Source organism: Bombus vosnesenskii, unplaced genomic scaffold (genome assembly GCF_011952255.1).
Source record: "Bombus vosnesenskii isolate JDL3184/JDL3185 unplaced genomic scaffold, Bvos_JDL3184-5_v1.1 scf7180000013403, whole genome shotgun sequence".
In the NCBI taxonomy this organism is placed as follows: domain Eukaryota; kingdom Metazoa; phylum Arthropoda; class Insecta; order Hymenoptera; family Apidae; genus Bombus; species Bombus vosnesenskii.
In genome coordinates, this window is record NW_022883026.1 from 1,181,228 (window position 1) to 1,196,295 (window position 15,068).

The 15,068-nt window shown below is 35.1% G+C and overlaps 3 protein-coding genes across 5 annotated transcripts in view; 2 read left to right on the forward strand and 1 right to left on the reverse strand.

The window, feature by feature from the left end:
- The window catches only part of LOC117237812 (radial spoke head 10 homolog B-like), a 44,624-nt gene that overhangs the window by 10,991 nt on the left and 18,565 nt on the right, over positions 1-15,068 (forward strand). The window lies entirely within an intron of this gene.
- LOC117237818 (tetraspanin-7-like) lies at positions 3,592-8,501 on the reverse strand. Its single transcript, XM_033502178.1, has 5 exons — positions 8,277-8,501; positions 7,071-7,259; positions 6,645-6,815; positions 5,675-5,806; positions 3,592-5,275 (listed from the first exon to the last, which is right to left on the reverse strand). The coding sequence occupies exons 1-5, from the start codon at positions 8,352-8,354 to the stop codon at positions 5,120-5,122; spliced, it is 726 nt and encodes a 241-aa protein (XP_033358069.1). The 5' UTR covers positions 8,355-8,501; the 3' UTR covers positions 3,592-5,119.
- On the forward strand, positions 9,900-14,214 carry LOC117237826. The gene is given in 6 exon segments (XM_033502189.1): positions 9,900-10,712; positions 10,781-11,187; positions 11,259-11,398; positions 11,401-11,516; positions 11,871-12,026; positions 13,848-14,214. Coding segments are annotated over 6 exon segments (1,179 nt in total). The 5' UTR covers positions 9,900-10,418; the 3' UTR covers positions 13,914-14,214.

Genomic DNA, 15,068 nt, shown 5'->3' on the forward strand with positions numbered 1-15,068 from the left:
CCGCCTAGTGTTCTTAACCTCTTAGGTACAGTTGTATTTTGTTTCTCTGTTACGGGGCTGTTTCTCTGTACGATATAGTTTGACGCGAATTACGCCTAAACGATACAGCACTGCAATGCTGTTCTTTCTACGGAAGCACATTGGAACGAAGTCTTTGATAATTAAGTTATAATTTTCCTTAAAGATACGATGCATATACTTTAACTTTAATAATCTACTTTAATAATTAATAATACAATCGAGTGTAATATATTTTAAAACACGGTACGACACATAGCCCCACGTCGCAATTTTCACACTCATAGCGTGATAGTGTTTCTCAAATTGCTCTTCGTTTTCTATTTTGAAGCGACATTTTGAGCTTGAAGATTCTAAAAAATTATAAGGATACGGATCGGTATGTTAAAAAGGGCACCTAGTAATGGTATATTTATTTTAATGAAAAGCAACATGATACAACAACAAAGCAACAATGATACGTGACATTGGCGTATCAAAAACAAAGACTATATCTTTTGTCTGTATATTGTCAACGCTGTTATAAAACGTTGTGAGGGCCAAAAAATTGTGATGCAAGACAAATGAAAAAGATCATTTAATTCAAACGGCGAGCGAATGAGTCAGTAGAGTGAGCCATTATAGTATATATGTAGTATCGTGGACAAAAGATACCGGGATAGTATAATGCATTGCCGCAGACAGATCGTCGTATAGGACCGGCGAAATGCATACAATGTAGCGACCAGCGTATAGTTCCAGAAACGTCGATTCGCCTTCGGTCCGTTTTTTTCCACATACACACGGAAGGTGCATATGTTATCATAGGCGCGAACGGTGGCGTGATCCGAGCGTAGTGGGGGGTCATCTCCGAGAGAAGACAAAGAAGATTGAAGGGCGGGCAATACCATTTTGAGGAGTCAGAGAACGCAAATCAAGAAGTGAGAGTGTGGTCCGCGTGAGAGAGAGAAAGAGAGAGAGAGCGAGCGTTGGATCCGTTGTGACGAGAGTTACAAATTAACGCTTGCGTTGTCTAGATCATAATAAGTTATTGTGATTAATCAACATCTGTAAAATTCATTCATCGTAAATAAATCATCAATATAATATTATATTTACGGTACTACATATATATATATATATATATATATATATATATATATATATATATATATATAATATAATATATATATATAATATAATATAATATATATATATATAATATAATAATTCTTGTAAAAACCGTATATGAAATACCGTTTCACTGTCAATGGATTTAATAGATTTTTTAGCATGAAACAGTATACGATCGTTTGGATGTTTGAAATATATTGCGTGATTTCAACAATGAGTAACTTTAAGAAATGATTAATCCAACACGTCAATGAAATCAAAATGATAACGAAAAAATATATTGTTCACTACAGATAGCACTTGTATATGCATCATTTGGATGCCGGATATACAGGGTGCCGGACTCAGGAGTCGTCGCGTGGTCGCCGCCTATATGCGGCGCTCGAAGCGAAAGGGTTAAAGACGACGGGTTAAATATATTGAAATACTATATTTATTATATTGAAATATAATTATACATATATTATAATATGTACATGTATATATATTTTGAAATATTTGAATATAATACGAATATAATAAATACATGTATATTTTGTTTTTTTGTTATTTATAAGATTTAATAGTTTATCTATATGTGAAATCTGTTTGTGTCTATTTGTGAGCGACGATGTTCGTTTAATTTGAGCTTTAGATAGCGCCTGTGCAGAAACAGAGGATTTATGTATATCAAATTTCTTGCACATTTTAAAACGCACGGTATATCGTATATTAACGTAAATAATTTTTCAAATTTCTGTAAAACAATACATCAAATAAGTCTTATCGTATGCGTATAATTGAACAATGTACAATTGACAATCACTTTTGTTCGGTTAACAATTCGTTTCTTTAATATATTAGTCTAAACTTGTTTAAAATTTTAGGAGACGGAAACATTTAGACGAGAAACATCTGTATACTACGTACATGGAATTTTGTTTAATTACATACGAATACGAATACGAATACGAACACTGTAAAGATAAAACTATAGTAAGCTGTTTTTAAAGCACGTAAAACATAGTCGTGTCCTTTTAACAAAAAAGCAAAATGATAAAATTGATGATAAAATTTGTCTTCTTATTTTCTTATGTGACTAAATATAGATCAATGTACTACGTGCATATGTATATCTAGAAATATAGTTCTTTCTTTTCCTTTTTTCTTTTCTTTTTCTTGTTTTCTTTTTTTTTACGTGGGGAAATCGTCATGGACACCCCACCGTACTTCTGGGAAGCAGCGGGGTAGTGTCGGACTTACCGACTAAAACTCCACGGTAGTTTACCTAACGCTTAACAGGAGTTTCCCAGGACCATCTAGAAATATAGTCTATAATCTATGTAACGAGATGGAATGTTAGAAAACAGAATGTTTTTCACATATGTTTATAGTGTGTATGTGTGTATTTGTGTGTGTGTGTGGGTATGTGTGTGACATATAATCGAACGATCTTAATTTCTCCATTAAATATTGTATAGACGTAAATGACGTACAATATAGCTCTCAAGAATAATAATTCTCTGCAACAACTTATATATGTATTTATATGCGCATAAAAATATACATTACACATGTCGCGAAGTTGTAAAAACAAGAAAGATCGATGTATCTCTGAAAAAAACTGTTTCTGCCATTTTCTGAAATATTAATCGGAACGGAGTGAAATAAAAAAGATAACGGAAAAAATACAAAATGATAAAAGTATTTTTCAAACATATTTTTATCCGTATACACGTACATGCGTATATATATCTGTATAAGATGGGAAAATCACAATTATCGAAAAATAAGTTATTTGTTTGTTTCCTCTCTAACGTGAAGATATTGTTTGGGATTTGGAGTCGTCAGTTTATGGCTCGGACAGCACATCTCCCATTTTTGGGAAAGGCAAATCGAAATTTGACTTTCTCAAAAAAGGGAGATGTGCTGTCCAAATCATAAACTGGTGGCCACTTCAAATCCCGAACAAATATAATGCTGTAAGATAATATACCATCGTAATCGAAAGGAGATACCATGTGAAACAGGTAATAATTCGTCTGATAGAATTACGGTAAAATTATGATCGCGTGTCTCGCGGTACAATGTAGCACCGTTATGAGGTAAATGTTCGCTATAAGATAGATATATACCAACATATATGCGTATACATGCATACACATATACATACATACAAACATACATACATACATACATACATACATCACAAGGCAATCGCGTCACCTGTTTTATATTTAGGAAATCATCAACCATTAATAATGAAATTTTAGCCAAACGATGTAACATTTTAGACGTAGTTGTTACGCGCAACTAACAAGTAAGCTAACAACTATCGCAAGCAGAACAAAGTAATTACGTTAAATCTCTAAATATTATTATTAAATAGTACCGCTAAACTGATAGTAGTAAATAGTATGTTTGGTTTTATTAAAAATATAAACACTGTGACGTATAAAGCTAAAGAAAAGTTGGTAAAAATTAGTGTAAACATGAGTCTTGTTTAATAACAAAAATAGAATTTGAAGTTGTATCTTCAAGCCTTTCGCGTATTACTGTAATTAACGGAATTTTCTCTTGCCAGTTATATCTGGTTATACGTATTCGTCGATCGATCATTATGGTACACTGATGTTTCGGATCGTAATTGTACTTATCAAACGGACGTTACTTTGCGTTCTAGTCTTCAAACGTGTTCAATATTAGCGCCGAATGAAATATATTCCGAAGTATTTTCTGACAATTTCTGAACTTTAAACTGTACCGAGCTACAAACGTTAGTTTATGCTTTTTATATTTGTATTTCCTTAATTTAAAGGTTAAAGATACTTGATAAATGAATTCATTAGTTATACTCAAAATGATAAAACAATAGGGAAAAGTAGGGGTACTATCGATGATAACAAAAGAGCGTATAGATTATGCAGGTATATCCATAAAATATACTCTTGAAAAGATATATACTTACACGATATTTCATACATGCATGTAGTTTCATTTACCTTATATAAATACCTTTAAATTACATTGTTCGAAAGTGCTAGCGTATTTGAGGTTTTCCTGGAATTGTCTACTCTGCTTTATTAGATAGAATATTTTTCAACACAATGATCTAAACAATTAATAAGATCTGTTCCATCTAGTCGGATTATATTTCAGTTTATTTTATAGAATTATGTATGTTTTTCTGTGCGCTCTTATCGTTGCAAGACTGAATGGGCAATTTATTATGCGATTAACTGCATAACGAAACATTAGGATCATCAATCAGACGCAGTTATCGACTTGTTCCTTTCATCGACTTAATTAAAAAAAAACAATCAAATTTGCGCTAATTAGACGCATCGAAGAACTCGTATCTTTTTCTTTAATTAACCTCGATAATCGTGGATCTGTTTTTCATGAAATGTGAATTCTTTCTTCATGCAAACGCGCATATTTTATCGTATTTGATATTCTTCATTCCGGTCTTCTCCTACGATTGTGTTTTCTTTCTTGTGCAACTATGCACAGCACGCAGTAACTATTTAACATGTTCTTATAAGAATTTTATGAGAATCCAACATGACAATAAAGATATTTAAAAAGTTCTTACAACATATACGGATAATAATAACATGTAGACGCTTGTAATATGTAAAAAATTATCAATTGTCCGTTTCTTCGAAGAATGGGTATGATTAAATTCTGAGAAAAATATCGAACGTGTAACTCTTTAACACGTTTTACGTAGTGTGCAGATCCACGTTGAACTTTTCATTCGAATCGCTGAGAATTTCAACGTATCTGTATTTATAAGCGTAAGAAGTAATAGCAAGATACATGTTCGCGCTTGGAGCGAGAAGCTCAAACGGTGTGCGTAAGATGGAACGTGTCGAAAGCAGTTGTCGTAAAAAACGGAAGAGAGATTCGTATTTGCCTATTTGTTACAAATTGTAATTGTACAACTTTCGAACGTTGTGCATTTTTCTTACCGACACGACGAGCTTTTCTGCAACCGGCGCAAATTCTAAGCAACCTGCTCGTACTTGACTTTATTAATGTTGCTAGCTAAGCAACAGGCTAAGAAGACCCCTATAAGCGGAAAGAATGCTACGCCGACTGCTATTCCAGCGACCAAGCCGATGTTGCCGTTTATCAGTCGTAACACACGAGTGTAGCAGCCCTGAAAATTTTCATTTGAATTATTGTAACTTTTTGCTTCGAACAACTTGTCTTTTCTATGATTAGCTTAAAATTATAAGAAACGCGCCTGAATCCTTGTACGTATGTATATATTACGTACTACGTGTCTGATGGAATGTTTCGTTATAGAATAATATAATATGCTTGCGTGTAGATGCGTTACTTTTGCACTCTTTTACTTTGTCCGACAATGTAAGACGAGTGATAAGAAACAAAGTATGTCCGTAAATATCTTTGTCACAACAAGGTTGCGTTGTTCGAAGTGGCACGCGAACAAAATCTTTCTCAACGTAATTTGTATTTCTAAATCGTTATTTCTAGATTCTTCCCCTTTATACAACTTTCGCTTATTACTATATCGCTTTCATTTTTATCTTACCTGAGTATAAATATCGTTTACGTCATTAATATTACACACATCTTCTGCCACTTTGCAGCAAGACAGTGGAATTTCCATCGGTGGAGACATATCGGACCAATCTGTGAAACCTCTGTTACCGCAGCACTGCAACTAAAATCAGAGTCCGCCACTTATGCAACGATTCAGTCTGTTTATGGTGGAGCCGGCAATATGGATCGTCGAGGTGCAGACGAATTGTTCATCGTTCAATTCCTTGAAGAAACGAAGGTGTCGGATCCTGTTTCCTGTTGCCGCGTCTAAAAGAACTTACACTTACGAGCTTTCACTGCCCAAATACCGTTTATTTCGTTCGGTTCAGTTCTGAATAGCACGAGGATAAAACGAGCGCTGTACCTTTAGCGATTCATATTGCCGCCCACACGAGTCTCTTAGTAAGTGTACTTTTTTATACGCATAATTTTCTTTATTTTGCTATACAATATACCAATCTCTTGGCGGCTGTCTCGGTGTTTCGTATGGCTCCCACGTTTCTCATACATTAGTAAGGGATTTTACTACTCGAAATATCTCCGTTGCTTTTAATGGTTAAGGAAAAGTACGCTAGCTACCATTGCTAAATAGTACGTAATATTAAAATTATAGAATTTGTTCTTCAAAAGAAGTGATATACGTTTTAGGCTTGATTTGATCGAACGAATGGTACATTAGCTTCTAATAGTTGTATCAGTACCACAGATAGCTGTGTACTTAAACACCTCTGGCAACACAAATAGTAGGTAATTACCGTTTTCTACGATGCATTTTTGTAAGAATGCCTATTATGTAAAATAATATGTCACATAATGAAATTAAGTAGGTAATTTAAGTATCGATAAATATAAATTACGTAGCGTAAGAGAGTAATATTGAATAAAATAAAGAATTAAAGAGAAATAATTTGTTCTGTAGCTATTTTGCATTCGTAAATAGTGAATATACGTTCGCTTACTGTAGACTGCATAGTGTCGATGTGGATGGTCTTGGTCTCGTCGTGCCTATAGACGGACATTGTTTGATTGAGATCGTGGTCGAATTTTTCATTTAAATTGGTACGGTAAGCATAAATCGATGCACCAGCCGCAAGTTCCAGTAACGCAACGATAGCTAAGAATGCGCCGTACTGCAAACAAAATCTTTTAGTAAATAGCTTGTAAAGTGAAATTCCATTCTGTAATTATAGATTAATTATAGATTTAACAAGTCAACGTATTTAAGGACAACGGATTTTCTAATCGAATCGATGATACGCGTTCGGTAGAAATCAAGAAATTTATTCATACGGTTTGAAATGCAATTAGTGGCACAACTTGTGGAGGTAAAGGTGACAGAGATTTCCCGTAAATAGCAAAATAGCAAGTAAGTATAATTCGCTTACCAGGAATAAGAGGGCTGGATGGCCGCGAGTTGTGCAACAGCAAGCGAGCGTCGCTGTCAAAGTTAAAATACCGCCCAGACAAGCCAATGCCAATAAAGCTGCCCTGCTGTTCTCAGGGCTTACGTCCATGTAATCGTGAAGTTGAATTCGCATCCAAATTCCGATGCACAGTAGCAATATGCCAAATACCTAAGTGATTTACACAAATGATTTACGTAAATTTTACTTATGTGTACTATCAAACCAAATGGATAAAGATGGCACTATACGATAGATAGAGGATCTTGTCCAGTCGAGTTGTAATTCAAATTGCTATCTTTCTCTGAAGTAACGATTGTAGTAATTAATTATTAGAACGCCAAATAATACAATTATTACTGGTACAATGTACAAATATTTTATTTTCTACTTATATAGTAACTGTTATTTTTAATAAAATAATGGGTTTCATTTAATTTAGCTTAATTCGAGCAGATGTTGTACGATTAACGATTTGTCAGGGAAAAAGCTTACGATAAGGTTGACGATAACGTTCATCTACGTAAGAACAGGATGCTGATAGCACGAATAACGTATACACACCGATAACAAACCAAATGATATCTCGCTGGTGCCAAGCAGTAAATTTTGTTTATTTTTCCAACTAAATAACAAATATTCAACGATATTAAATTTAACCGAGTAAGCAAATTCTATACTAAAATGCCAACTTGATCGTGTAAATACTAAACTCGTTGAATACACTCTTTTCCTGTTACGCTAATAAAACGTAATTTTATCTTTAACAGCCCCGATACTTTCAGTCGTTGTCGAACAATTTCAAACTATCGCAAAGTATCCTTGCCTATCGATTTTCAATTTTTATTGATAATTTCTCATAAACTTGTCCCAGATCTCCACGAAACATCGGTAAACTCTCTTTGAAATGTTCTTGTTCGCAGAAAAAATCACCATGTGCCCTAATGACTCGAACAACTTTCAAACTGTTGCATCATCTTTCGAACTTACTTTCTACGTCCTTTCTACGTAATAATAACGGACGATAAAAGAATGGGGTAAGGATGAGTTGAATGGGGAAAGACGTTCGAATAACGCTGTGACATCGAAACGATAATATATCGTGCAACAGTTGGGTGAAAGGTATTCCAAGGTTTTCTCGAGTCTACGTGTCAAGGGTGGATTACAGCAAAAGAAACAGCCTCTTACCCATAAAATACAGTTGAACAGCATCAGCAGGCCTTTCATGCAAGCCATCGTGGCCACCGTTTCCCAATCCTTCGTCATGTCGATCGATTTTGGAATTATTTTCTATTCTCGTAGTCGAAGTCGTGTCCTACGATTCAATTTTCAGAGTGTACTACGCACTACACTCTCGAAACAAGTGAGAAGTCGATCGATTTGCAGCAGGATTGCACGAGTTTACGTGTTTGCGTGCGTGGCTAGCCCCACCAACCGTGCATGCGCTCTGTAGCATCCGTCCGTCCTGTTTTAACAGCTTCTACCAATAAAACAGAACGCGATTTCCGCATTAAAATTATTTTAGAATAGATAAAACTTTAATTACACGTAATTTTTTCGAGACGCGATGCGGGTTACTGTCCGAAAGTTTGCGATCACGTATTAGATGAGAAAGAATTTACACCTTCTATTGGAAGATTACGCAGCTAAATGTAGATGATCGTTTGAGATTACGAATCTGTAAATAAAATCAATTTTATCAAAATTAACGTGTCACGCGTATGTAGTTTTCTTGTTAGCGAATAGATGATTTAATATTAAAAAGAAAAATTCACCTTTGACTTGTCCAATATCCTATTATCTATAGTTTGATTGACTAATGAAACAGAAATAAGAATAAAACTAATCATTTCTGAATGAATAATACACCGGAATGTCGTATGTTTTCCATCTTTTCGTCATTAAGAACTCTCATCGATAAAAAAAGGAGTAGTTGTTATTTAACCGTTCCAGATGATCTTCTTGATCTTGAAATGTCATTGATTTCTCCCTCGGTGTTCGTTCTCTCCTGCATTATTCGCTACGGTCGTTGACCAAAGGCTCCGTAAAATCTGCCTATTTTTAAAATTAATCATTCGATTATAAAATGTTATCATTCTGGAACTATAACGGACACTAAATGTCATGTTAAATAGTGTATAAAATTCGTTGCACTTACACGAACCATCTTGACTCAAAGTGCACTGCGTTATTGTAACGGACAGTGTGAACTTGCGAGGAATACTCTTCAGAGCAACAACAATTTGTGTCTCGAAACATTTTCGCATGTTAGAGACGATCCATTTTTGACGAAGGATCGGGTAGTTTAGTGCTATTTAACTTTGGAACAATTTGCGATGGATCGGTTCTTACCGTTAGACTGCATCTGTCTGAAAAATTTGGCTCAGCAGTGCACCGCCCCTGCTATTTCCTATCAAAAATCCAAGTCCATATCGGACGATTCTCCGATCAATGGTTTCATCTTCGCGGTACGCAATCACGGCGACAACACTTTTTCTACAATATTAACGAACAACGAACTCTTCGTAGTTGGTTCCGATTGTTCACCTCGAACTTGCACTTAGAACACAGTTTACGTATTTTATCTCTACATGTATGTATATCGCTATTTCAATCTTTTCATAAATTTTTGCGATTCTTACGTGCATTTAGTTCTACTCGGTTTCATTATAGTCAGTTTCACAATAGGCCTTTCAAATATAAGATTAATATAAATAAGACTAAACGTCTAGATAAACTCGAAATATCCGTATGTCTGACACATAAATGACGGCGTAACGGAGTATGGCAGTCTTGGAAGAAACACGGATCGCTAAAAATCCTATAAATTATTACGTTCTCTATCTCCTCAGCTATTTCATAAGTATCGCCTTTTGTAAGCGGCGCGAGTAAGCTCTCCTATAACTAACTGAATATCTAACTTATCGCATCCAGAAATATGTGATTTCCTACCAGTTCCAGGCCGTTTTATTACACGTCATATCCACGAACGCTAACTCTGTTGCGTGAGATCGCCTCCCTCTGCACCTGTTTGACCCTTACCGCAACCGGCCTTCATGTATAATGCAAACAATAATTGTCATCGTTGAATCAACCAGCAATGCAAGAAACCAGCAGCGAAATCAACAACCTGTCCGCAAGTGTAACGCCACATATGATTTATTAAATTGCTCGTGTATACAAGATAAAATTTCATACGGATTCAAACGTCCACAAACGGCCAGTTGTCTTCGACGCGACGTAGCAATGTTTTGAACTGAACGAATATTCTTCTGTTGAACTTTATTAAACTCTATTTCGTTCGTACAAAGTACGCAGTCTCCTGAAATCATGTCGAAACGAATGACGCCGGAGAAAGTGATCGACATCATTTGGTTTAGCGTAGCTTTGACTTTCTGTTGGCCGCTTCCTATCAATAGCAGCGGAACGCGAATTCTGGTTCACAAAATTTTGCAGATCAGTAGCGTTATTAGCGCTTGCATGCTTCTTCTGCCTCTGCTATATTCGATTTATCTGCACCTAGACGATATAATCATTGTTTCCGAATGCATCTGCCTATTTTTAGGTGTGAGTCAAACTATAGTTCAGTCTATTATCTGCTTGATCAATCACGATTCTCTGCAAGTAAGTTTTTATTCGCTTCTACCTTACGTTTGATTGGAAAAGATACGCGCTTTAACAACGGGTTACAGCATGTAGTCGAGGAAATGATAATCTGCGTTAAACAAGCGCGAGAATACGAAAGGGAAATTTTTTCCAAACATATCGCGCGATGCAGCGTCTTTTATGCAAGTTCTATTATGTGCATATACCTGGCTGCGACTGCTTTTTCGATAGGACCTGCAATCTTGCCGCTATCTTTCCCAAGCGAAGCGGAATACCCATTTCGCGTTAATTATACGCCAGTGTACGTTATCATATACATGCAGCAGTCTATCCTCAGCTATCAATGCGTTGCACATATATGCCTAAGCATGTTTGGATCGCTTCTATTTTGGTTCACCGCCGCGAGATTCCAGTGTTTGGCCATGGAATTAAAAAGGACTGCAGACGTTCGTACGCTGATCGTTTGCGTTGAGAAACAATTACATTTGAGAAGGTAAGAGTGAGGTTTTACGACGCGTGGACGAAACGGAGCGTTCATGTTTATCGCGAGTTCTTTTTTTCTAGATACGCAAAAGAAGTGGTGAATAATTTTCGTTTCATAGTGCTTTACGCTATAGGAGTAAGCACGTCTGCTCTAACTTTATGTGGTATTATATTGCTCGTGGTAAGTGAAGCTTGTAATATTTTGTACGACGAATTCACTAAATAGCTTACGTCTAGGATGTACCGCCAATGGTGAAAATACAGTTCGTAACTGTATGCCTCACTGTACTTACGGAGATTTATGTATACGCGTGGTCAGCCGATTACATGAAAGATATGGTAAATCAGGTTCTATTGTTTAGGTGTAAGGAAAGAGGTAGTAATATGACCACTTTTATTGACGAAACTCTGATTATATTTATGAAACGTTTCGATGTGCAAAAAGATATTTAACAAGCGAATATTGCTTTCATAATTGCTAGCGATTGACGATGCAGACGTTAAAAAGGTAAATGAACAACGATGTATTGTAAATTATAACTGCTTGTTGTTGCTGCGACGAGATGCTGTATGTGATTTCAGAAATAATTGCCTGTTTCGTTTCGTTTCTCTCATTTCATATTACTACCTCTTTCCGTGTATAATCTGTAAGTTATGTTTCTTTAAATACCATTAATCCTTCCTATGCCTTAGAGCATAAATGTCTCACGGAGCGCATACGACATAATATGGTACAAGCAGAAGTTAGAAATGCAAAAAAATCTATTGACTATGCTGGAATGTCAGGAACCAATAACTCTCTCTGTGAGTTGCATAATACCAGAGCTTTCTTTGCGTTACTTTTGTTCGGTAAGGACCAAATATCGATTGGAAGGAATTGCAGCAATTTCAAACTAGCTCCATTTTGTACATATTATTAGTTACACATGCGTATTATTCCAATTTATAAAAGAAAAAAAAAGAAAGGGAAAAATGATTTTCTACTTAGTAGCAAATCATATAAATTACCCATTATAAATAATATCATAGATTATATCATAGATTATAAAATTATAAATCCATATCATAAAATAACATAAAGCAACGTATAACTTTATAATGTACTACTGGAACTAAACACCCAGACATATTTGACAAATTAAAGTTATAATATCTGCTAAACTGATAGTTTTTCGACATAAATAGATTGTTACCTTTTCGTAGGGAATGCCAAAATGGTTCGATTAATGTATGACAAAATGTATGGTTTTATCTAAAGAAATTAAGTTGTTCTTGCACCCTACTCGATCTACAAAAAAACTTTTTCCACCATACGATGTCTCGCTTTAAACCAGACAACGGATGTTAAAACATTTTGTTGGTAACTTCAATCCCTCGCGCAGTACCGTGCCATTTTCACTTAAACAAAACACAAGCAAGTGTACATACTATATACATATACACAAGCAGCATCCCAAAAATACAGCTATCTCTGTATTTTCTTCTTGTAACTATCCAAATCGAGTAAGGTATGCCTTAAAATTGAGAAAAAAATGAAACTGACGTGCAAATAAAAAGAGAAAGGAGCGAATGCACGTAAAAGTGAAAAATAATCCTTTTTTCAATATATAAATTTCAAACTTTTGCGGTCAATGTAGAGTCGGCGTCGTTTGTAACGCAAACAATTTACACAAATTTTCAGTTACACGATAATCTATTTAATGCAGTGAAATATTCTTAGAAGTTGTCGAATATTGCTAAAGGTTCCTAAGACGACTGATTCTGAAGTACAGAATGATAATTGAAACACCAGTTTATCCATACATTTAGGGACAACACGCATTGTCGATCAATTGCTGACGACTATTGGAGTCGTTGAAGTATACGAGCGCGTACGCACTTGGTCGTGGTAACCAGCGAGTCTTTGACGATCACGGAAACACGAGCAACGCACAGGCGGTCAGTAGGTCAGGGTGACTAATATTAGACTGATATTTTGTAAAGGATTATTTTTCTCTACCTAGTGGTATCTCTTCCTTTCTCTCTTTTTTCACTTCTTTTTTCTTGTTCTCTTTTCTTTTTTTTTTATTTAACGTCTTTTAGTGTCTTAGCTTTATTTTTGCAAAGATATTGATTACCTTGCAAAAAAATCTATTAGGGGACCACCAGAGAAACGTACTCTACCGGGAAAGATATATCATTCTTTTCTTTTGCGTCCTTTCTACCTGCTTAGGGGTGAATTTTTTAAAAACCGTTGAAACACTTTTACAGATTTTTAAATGGCATCTGTGTGTTAGAGAGGAATGTTGTAAGTGAAAAAGTACAGTCCTATAACCGACATCTGTTGAGTAAGGCGAAATTTTGAATTACGCCTCATTCGACCTAGGAGATATCGAAGAGTCCGTAAAAACACATTTCACCTCGTTCCATTCCCTTAGGACATGATCTTGAAACAATCGCTTTTTAGTGAGTGGTTTGTACTGTGGAAGAAGCATATCCTCCAGATTTCATGTTTCTATATTGAGGAATTTAGGGTGTGCATTGAAGAGTTAGAACATTGTGCGTGTGCGTGTATAGGTCTTTCTCTTAATCAAATTGTCATAAAACGAAGATATAGCTGCAATCTCTTTAATTGTTACGAATGAATTAATTAAGAATAACATTATGATTAATAAGTTGATAATATTTCAGTATCTGTCCAATACTTTCTCCATCTTCACCACTTTACGTATCGTGATCGAAGATAATGCAGAATAAATGCGAATAAAAGAATATGGACATTGTTTTAATTGTATATTATGGAACGATGCTTTTATTGTGATTAGTCGTGATTAAAATTCCAATTGTAAACTAAGCTCTGTAACCATCAAATTATTATAGGAAACAAGTTTATATCAAGCTATAATTTTTTTTTAATATAATGCTACAATAAGATACGTTGTTGGAATATATTTCTGGCTCTTGCAACAGCTGCGTCATTTGTAATTACCCGTTTTATGATAATTATTCTGTCAACCAATAGCTTTTCTTTTGTCTGTAGTACCAGATTAGTTCATAGGCCCGTATTTTTATTTATAGAGGTGGGTGGGGGGGGGGGGGGAAGATGAAACCAAGATTTTGTTCAATCTACGATGTATTTGCCACTGTATACACTTTCTGGTTCTCTTAATTTGTGGTTCTTATTTCATGTTCGTAAATATGCGCCCAAACCTGCAGACAGACAAGATACTTTTGTCACTAATACAATATAATATAATATGAGTCGTTCCTACAATCGAATCCTTCCTTTACTTAGATAATCTTTTATTATTATTATTGTTGTTGTTGTTGTTGTTGATAATAGATATTAAGAAAAGACATAATCATCGATGAAAAAATCGATCGAAAGTGTAGAATAAACTTTACACAAGAATTTGTTGCGATACTTTGTTTTCAAGAAAAATAACTTTGTACACTCGATAAATGCAAATGCGCTTAACTAAAGTTTAGTTTCATATCTTTCCGCATAGTATTATTTCTATTCAACGTTGTGTGCACAAGTATCATCAAGATTGAAGGAATAATGCTTAAAAGAGGTTTTTGTCGACAGTCGAAAGGTGAAAAACAATGAAGAATTCACTGAGGATGGAATGTGGTAACTTTATTTTTGTAAAAAAGTTGCATGTTTACCCGGTGCGGATAGCATTTGCGATACGTATCGTATTTTGATGTATAAATGGTCATGAAAACTAAACGCATCGGCGGGATTAATAAAACTACTCTGAAATAATGGTACACCGGAATCGTCGTATGTAACTTGCATGGTCGAATCAAATTTTCCATCTTTTCGTCATTAAGAACTCTTTATTCATTGATAGAAAAAACAAAAAGCAGATATCAAACTGATTTGATAACTGCATTAGCGACGGATTG

Bases quoted from the DNA above. Each gene is read 5' to 3' on its own strand.
- LOC117237818 (XM_033502178.1), bottom strand. From the start codon at position 8,354: ATGACGAAGGATTGGGAAACGGTGGCCACGATGGCTTGCATGAAAGGC. The intron at 6,816-7,070 runs GTAAGCGAATTA...TTTTGTTTGCAG, and splicing joins ATCCAGCCCTCTTATTCCTG to TACGGCGCATTCTTAGCTAT. The intron at 5,807-6,644 runs GTAAGCGAACGT...CTCTGATTTTAG, and splicing joins TCGACACTATGCAGTCTACA to TTGCAGTGCTGCGGTAACAG.